We start from the raw sequence: 8,279 nt of genomic DNA, 5'->3' as shown, positions 1-8,279 counted from the left end.
TGGTAAATTCACAGTACATGTAATGCTGGAACTGTTAGCTAATCTAATGTTACGATCCGGTTCGGAGTGGGTGGCACCGGGGTAGAAGGCCTGAGCAAGGAGCAGCTTTAAGGGATGGCGATGGGGCAGGAATGAACTGAATCCCACATCAGAAATGGAGAGTGAGAGGGAGTGATTGTGGCTTATTAGTAAGATTTCAATCCAATACGACACACGTTTTAAAGTCGTGAGGCCCAATGTGTTGGAATTGGGTCAAAGCGGACAATATCTATATGATATTGGATGAGGGTGTTACAATTAGTATCAGAGCCGACTCTTCACGTACAATGTGTGGTTCGGGGACGAACCAGGCGGAAGCTGGTGGGCCTGTAACGACCCGGTCCGGAGTGGGTGGCGCCGGGGTAGAAGGCCTGAGTAAGGAGCGACCTTAAGAGATGGTGATGGGGCAGGAATGAACTGAATCCCACGTCGGAAATGGAGAGGGAGTCATTGGGGCTTACTAGTAAGATGTGAATCCAATACATCCATACGCGTTTTGTAATTGGACCAAAGCAGATAATATCTACATGGTATTATATCAGGGTGGTACAGTTACATTGCTTGAATTTCACTAATTTTGATAGGGGACAAACATTATAATATAATAGATCAGGAGGGCAAAATCAACATTTTCCATAGATGAATGAGGCAATAATGCTTTAAAAAAACAATCTACATGTTATAAGAAGGCGTCATCCATTGTCCATAATAACAAACAGCAAGCAAAACAGAATCTATTTCGTAGTGCAATGGCAGATGAGAAATGGAAAGGGAAGGTATCAGCAGAGGTGAAAGGCATAACAGCAGATCAAGTATGGATTCTTTTAGCTGATTTCTGCAACTTACAAAAATGTATGCCTAATGTTGATCAGTGTATTAAAGTGGAAGGAGAAGATGGTAAACCTGGCCTCGTCCGCCATATAGGCCACTGTGTTACAACCACCACCGAAGAAGAACAACCACCACCGTCCTCCCTCGCCGATACAGTGGAGAAAAAGAAGGTTGCAATTTGGGCAGATGAGAAATTAGTGATTATTGATGAAAGAGAACGGTTTCTGAGCTATGAAGTGATTGATAATAACTTTGGAATTAAATCTTATGAAGGAGCTTTCAGAGCAGTTGAAGTTGAAGGAGATGGAGAAGTTTGTAGAATTGAGTGGTCTTATATTTCAGATCCAATTGAAGGGATGACATTTGTGGATTTTGAAGTTCATCGTGCTTTTTTACTCAATGGCATGGTTGAAATGATTCAAGCTTATTTTGCTGTCACTACTGTCTCTTCTGTCTCTGCCTGATCAGATTCTACTTGTAAGTTTCGTGTTCGTGTTCGTGTTCGTGTTCGTGTTTGTGTCGGTGTTGGTTTCGTGTCTGTATCTGATTTCGTTTGAAGGCTGTTTTATGAAAGTTATGTGTTAGAACTAACATTTTCTAATGTCAGTTCTCAATTTGTGTTTGTGTTCGTGTTGGTTTCTGTTTTCATGTCCATAGATTTTAGTTATGTACCATTACTTTAGTTGCGAAAATAATTGTCAAATATCAGTACTTCGAGATTCACAATCTAAATTTTGGTGTAGATCACAAACATTTTCACTGAGATAATGTTGCATTCCTAATACTTAAAGGACCATTGATGTAATTTATAACATCGAGAACAGTGCTTTATCACACTAGTATAGACAAATTGAAAAGTCATGGTTATTCTGAACAACCTAGAATTAAATTGTTGTCTCCAAGACGAAAACATGACGAAAATTGTTTTAATTTTTTTTTTTTTTAATGTCTCTGCTGTGTTTGCTTGATCAGATTCCAAATCTGGTTTTGAAAATAATTATCAATCTTAATGTCTTTCAGAATGTTGTGTTGTCTTCTTGCTCCTAAAATAATTAATGTTGTCCTAAGATCTATGGCTTTACACAATGTTAATTAACTTCTGAATAGTTAAGAATTTCCTCGACAAAAGCTTTATGTTCAACTCTTTCAAGGAGTGCCACCTCGTAAGATCATTAAATATTTCCAATCGCTTTTCAAGAGCTCCCTTTACTGTTTCGGTTTGCTGGCAGAAGCGGCCGAAAGGTGGATTAAATGCAACATCGATTGTTCCACTTATGGCTCTTCGGGTTGCATGAGGTATTTTCCGAACTTCTAGAGGCTTTCGGTTGGGTTCGGATCTCTTGCTTTTCCAATTGTTAAGGCGTTTTCATTTATTGCTAAATTAAGGAGTGCTTACGGTTATATGTTCGTTGCTCAAATGTGATTCTACTTATGTTGTTGACTCGCTTAGGATCCGTTCTCTTGTAGTTTCTTGGATGATGCATAGGATTGATTACGGTGTTTATTTTATATTTCTTTTATGGAGTTTCCTATTTCTCACATTTATAGTGAATGTAAAATAGTTGATAATTTTTTTGGATGGTTTTGGTCAGTTTTTTTCTGATCCTCATCGGTGGTATTAACTGTATCGTTTAAACTTTTAGTTCAATTTAATTTTTAATGAAATACTATATAATTTATGGTTGTTTTTTATTAGGTTTATGTGAAAATATGTTCAGCACATTCATTTTATTGCAAAGAATAAAATTCAAAATGAGAGTTGAAGTAAAAAAAAAAAAAACAATGAAGATGCTTTGTGGATGCCATCTTCTATCTCCATTTCCCTCGTTTCCCGCCGTATAACGGTAAGAAAAGTTGATCGACAAGTGATAACCGAATCGAATCTGAATCAAAATTATTATTTGGTTTGGTTATTTATTTAGCCCGTTTCTGTTCGATTTTAAAGTTTGAATAGTTTGATTATCGGTTATCGGTTCGGTTATTAAAAAACAATAATGTAACCGAAACCAATTTGAATTAGGGATAAGGTACCAAAATAGGATTAAGGTTTTTGGGGAACTACCAATTTAGGCTCAACGTTCAAAATAACACCAATATAGGCTTAACGTTTACAACATAATATCAATTTAGGCTTAACGTTTACAATATAGCATCAATTTAGGCCTCACGTACAAAATAGCACCAATATAGGTTTAACGTTTACAAAGTAATACGAATTTAAGCTTAACGTTTTACAAAATATATACAATTTAAGCTAAACGTCATAATTAAATTAATCATATTATATTCTTTCCCTATTAACTTTATATGTTATCTTTTTATTTAGTTCTATATTTTTATTTATTATAATACAATTAATTAGTATTCTTGTCCATTAAAATCTTATATTTGTTTTTCATAAATGATTCCATGACTACTAAATTTCATTGCTCATGTAATATATGCAAACTAAAATCATGGAATTTCGGAGTCATGGAATGGTTGATGAAAAACAAATATAAGGTTTTAATTGGCAATAAAACTAATTAATTGTATTATAATAAATAAGAAAATAGAACTAAATAAAAGGAAAAAATATAAAGTTAATAGGAAAAAATATAATATGGTTAATTTAATTGTGACATTTAGCTAAAATTAGATATATTTTGTAAACGTTAAGCTTAGATTCGTATTATTTTGTAAACGTTAAGCTTATATTTGTGCTATTTTGTAAGTGAAGCCTAAATTGATGCTATATTGTAAACGTTAAGCTTAAATTGATAGTATGTTGTAAACGTTAAACCTATATTGGTGCTATTTTGAACGTTGAGCCTAAATTGGTACTTCCCTAAAAACCATAGGTCTATTTTGGTACCTTATCCGTTTGAATTATATATAATATAAAAATATTTTTTTTTACATTTGTACATATAATATTTATTCTGTATTTTTATGATTTTGTTTGGTTATTATTTAACTTACTTTGTTTTTTACAAAGTAATAGATTTTATATAATTTCTTACTTATTATAATAAAATTGTGGTTGGTCATTTTTATAACCAAACTGATAAAATTCAGTTCGATTATATTAGGTAATTAAACTTGTTCAGTTTGGTTTTAATTTTGAAAAACATTCCGATTCAGTTAACCGAATTGAATGCTCATCCCTGCTTTATTTCCCTCTTATTTCCTTTATATATTTTTGAATTTTTAACATTGCCTTTATTTGTATTTTTTAATTAGAAGTTTTATGTATTATTATATCCTCGGGTTTTTTTGGATATAAATTCATCATCACAAGAAATTAGCAGTTCTTCACCCACATTGAGAATTTCAAGTTTTAGTTTGAACCTTTGTTGGTTTAAAACTTAACAAAAAAAAATTTCTCTCAACTCTGTTTGTATCTTCATAAATGTGCATTTATTTATATTACCGATAATCTACACTTATTAGTGATGATCAAATCAATTTGGTCAGTTACAATCTGATATATAAATATTATATCGAAGATTTATGATGATTTTAATTTTTATCGTATAACTTTAATAAACCTAAATTTAATAATACTATTGATCAAATTTATTTGATGAGTTAATAAGAAAGTGAAAACCAACATTATATTATATCTCTTGATACTATAACAAGAAGAGATATATAATAAGTTATACACTTTGATATGTACAAAATATGTTTGTACAATTAAATCATATTTTCAATGGGAGATAAAGATACACAAAGATAAGGATTGAGAAGAGATAAAGATTAACAGAGTTGAGAGATGATATGATAAAGACTAATAATGGTTCCTAAGTAGGATAACTTGTAATTGACTTTTTAAAATTTTAAAATATTGACCGTTTCTTTAATTTGTTTAAAATATTCTGATAGCCTCGTCAACTTGTTTAAAATATCTTATAACTTCTCTAACTTGCTTAAAATATAGTCAGTTAATCCCTAATTATAAAGAAGAAACTACATGCGTAACCCTTGAAGATGTAATATGAATGAAACGATGATCTAGTTGCCGACCTGCTTCTTCTCCGATACTCCTTTTTCTATTGCTCATCTCTTCAGCCACTCCTCGTTTCCGTAGTTTGTTCTGGATTCTGCCCATGCCACCTTGGACTCAAGTATCACACCTCTCTTCAGTCGTGATGCTTTCCAGAAGGCTGGTGCCTCTACCAGTTCCTCTTTGCCTAAGTCTTTAGGTCACCGTGTTGGTTTACATCCTGAGTTGGTGCCTCCGCCACAACCTCGCTCTTTTGTGTATGCGGTAACTAGTTCAGTTAAGTCTACTTCTATTTCTGATTCCGAGCATCCGATCGTATCTGAGGAAAGGGCCTTCAAAGCCATTCGTATACAACAATCGATTTATTGTGAATGCATGTTGTCATGCCAATATTCCATCATCGGTCGTGTTTCTCTCTCTAAAGGAGGACCTCCTATTGAAGCACTCAGACTTAAATTCAAGCTTAATAAGGGTTGGAATCGATCAATAGACTGTAAGCAGATTTCTTTGGATAAGGGTTTCTATCACATCATTATGCAGTCTGAAGATGCTTTCCAATCTGTTTGGGGGACTCGGGGCAATCTCTTTGAAACTTGAAATCATAAGATTCACGCCATGGACACCTAGGTTCAATCCAGAGTTGCACAAATCAACCTCTGCTCAGGTATGGATTCCATTTTACAATTTCCCATGGGAATTCTAGGATAAACGAATCATTGCCAGTATCACACGTGTGATTGGAATCCTTATTCCATTTGATCAGAACACTGTCAATGGAGTGTTTGGACAGTCTACTCAGGTTCTAGTGGATGCGGATTTGTCCAATGAACTTCACGAGAGAAAATAAATAAAGGCAGGCGCAGTGGAAATATAATTTTTATTTTTAGCTATTTCCCTTTTCACAAGATTCATTAATCGCTATTTCATATTATAAGGGATTACATGAATGTACCTTTTCTAAAGATCTATCTACTATTGCAAACGAAGTTCTCACGTAGTTATCAATCATCTTTCACGAACACAAACCACAAAAGGAAAAACCAACACGGCGAGGCTATCGAGGCTAAGTTCAGTTTGCAGATTCGTGCTTTATGGAATTCGGCGATTGTAAACACTGTTTGGCTAATTTGGCACACGAGAAATTTGTCTTTTTTTAAAGGCGAGACTGCTAGCATTTTTCTCTGTCTTCGCCGGCTTTGGGCTCTCATTCCGGAAGCAAATGTCTTTTCCCGTGGAACGGTTTCCAATTATTTAAAGGACTATGCGGTTCTGAAGCATCTCTCCCTTGACGCTAGACGTCCGGGCATTCCTAAGATCATTTCCATATCATTTGGCAAGCTCCTCCCCCTTGTTGGATTAAAGTTAATTCGGATGGATCTGTTTTTGGCAATCAAGTGGTTGCTGGTGCTGGTGGTGTTTTTTGTACAACCCGTTGTTTCCCACGAGGTTCCTTTTTGTTTCCTGTTTAGACTTCGCTCGCTTACATTGCCGAGCTTCGGGCTGCCATTTTTGCAATCAAAATTGCTTGGGATAAGGGCTGGCATTCACTGTGGATTGAATGTGATTCGAGCTTTGTGGTTCATATTTTAAAATCTAAAACTCACAAGGTGCCTTGAGAAGTGCGTGCTACGTGGTTTGATTGCTTGTTCCATCTTCAACATATGCGTGTGGTCATCTCTCACATTTATCGTGAAGGGAATTGAGTTGTCGATGCCTTAGCGAAGCACGAAGCGACTATTCCTAATTTGGTTTGGTGGAATACATCTCCATCGTTTTGTAATTCTATCATTTATGAGGATTATAGTTCAGTTGAACAATTTAGAATTTAGTTTTGCTCTGTTATCCTCTTTCTGTTTCTTTATTCCTTTGTATACTCTTCGTTTGCTTTTTAATAATATTCGAGTCCGGGTTTGGGTTATTTGGCTGGGGGTGCCGACCTAGTCAGGATGTCCGGCCTTTCCCTAAACCATCACCCCATTAATTATTAACCAATTATAACAATCAAGTATGTATTGTCTCTGACGGTATCCACACGAATGAAGAAATGAATAAATTAGAAAGGTAATTGCTCAAATGAGGTTTGGAAGAATTTTCTTCCTATCAATTTGTGTAGGACGAAATTTGCAAACGAGATGGGGGTATTTATAGACTTTCAATTCCCAACTATAATCCAATTAGTTTAAATTGATTAATTAGTATTCTAATCCAATTAGATTTACTAATTAGATAAATATATAAAGGTAATTATTAATGTTATCTACATCTGATATAAGTATAATTAATACAGTTAAACCTCGATAAATGAATGTTCGATAAAGTAATAATCTCGTTTATATAATAAATTCTTTCGGTCCCGACTTGGGCCAATGGACTAAAGTAATAACCTCGCTAAATGCATTAAGTAATAAAAATATTTAAATCTTTAAGGGCCCAATGAAAATATAAATTAATAATTATTGAATTATATATATATATATATATATATATATATATATATATATATATATACCAAAACCTTTCAGTCAATCAACTAGAAGTCATTTCTTCTAAAAAAATGAATTTATAGTTGATTGTTTTTTCTTTCCACCTAAACCAAAATGAACATCTTTAACTTTTTGTAGTGCAAACGCAACTTCTGGTATATTTTGCTCATGTTGTAGCAAGTAGTTGTTTAAGGTGATCATTGCTTGAAAGGCCTCTTTTGACGATACATTTACGACAACGCAACTATCATCTCGCTCTGGATCATTTCCATCATCATTGTTCAGTATTGACTGGATAATTTCTTCGTCTGTATGCATTTTACAATGAAAAATTATCTATAAATGAATAAATATTGATTTATCGATAAATGAATAATTTATTCATTTATCGATAAATAAATAATCTCACTTAATGAATATTTTTTTCCAGTCCCAAGGATATGCATTTATCGAGGTTTTACTGTAATTCTAATTCTAATCACAATACTACTAGAAAATATCTGTTTACTGACGGAAATTTCCGTCAGTAAACATCAAAATTCCATCAGTAAAGTACTTTTTTGACGGAACTCTGACGGATTGAAAAACGTCAAATAAACACACGTCAGTAAAACATTCTGACGGAATCTTGACGGAATATTGTGCTGACGGAACATTGACGGAAATTTTCCGTCAACAAGTTCTGACGTTTTCTTTGACGTTTGAACCGTCAAAATTGTTGCCCGTTACTTTAGGATACTTATTTTGACGGATATTTCCGTCAGTAAATTTAAGATCAAAATTTTAAAATAAATAATAATATATGAGCATTGGTTTTATAATTATAATTCCTAAATTAATAAATAAATATTATTTATTAAATATCAAAATTTGGATTGAAGGGAGCTAATTATATCTAGAAGACTCACTATAAAACAAATAATCGCCTACGCTAGGAC

General features: G+C 33.6%; 1 protein-coding gene across 1 annotated transcript; it reads left to right on the top strand.

The window, feature by feature from the left end:
* Positions 1 to 730: 730 nt before the first annotated feature.
* LOC136209204 (lachrymatory-factor synthase-like) lies at positions 731 to 1,471 on the top strand. The gene has a single exon (XM_066000938.1). The coding sequence runs from the start codon at positions 789 to 791 to the stop codon at positions 1,332 to 1,334; it is 546 nt and encodes a 181-aa protein (XP_065857010.1). The 5' UTR covers positions 731 to 788; the 3' UTR covers positions 1,335 to 1,471.
* Positions 1,472 to 8,279: the final 6,808 nt, after the last annotated feature.

Source organism: Euphorbia lathyris, chromosome 1, assembly GCF_963576675.1.
Source record: "Euphorbia lathyris chromosome 1, ddEupLath1.1, whole genome shotgun sequence".
NCBI classification, from domain to species: domain Eukaryota; kingdom Viridiplantae; phylum Streptophyta; class Magnoliopsida; order Malpighiales; family Euphorbiaceae; genus Euphorbia; species Euphorbia lathyris.
This window is presented reverse-complemented; position numbering and strand designations above follow the sequence as displayed.

Bases quoted from the DNA above. Each gene is read 5' to 3' on its own strand.
- LOC136209204 (XM_066000938.1), top strand. From the start codon at position 789: ATGGCAGATGAGAAATGGAAAGGGAAGGTATCAGCAGAGGTGAAAGGC.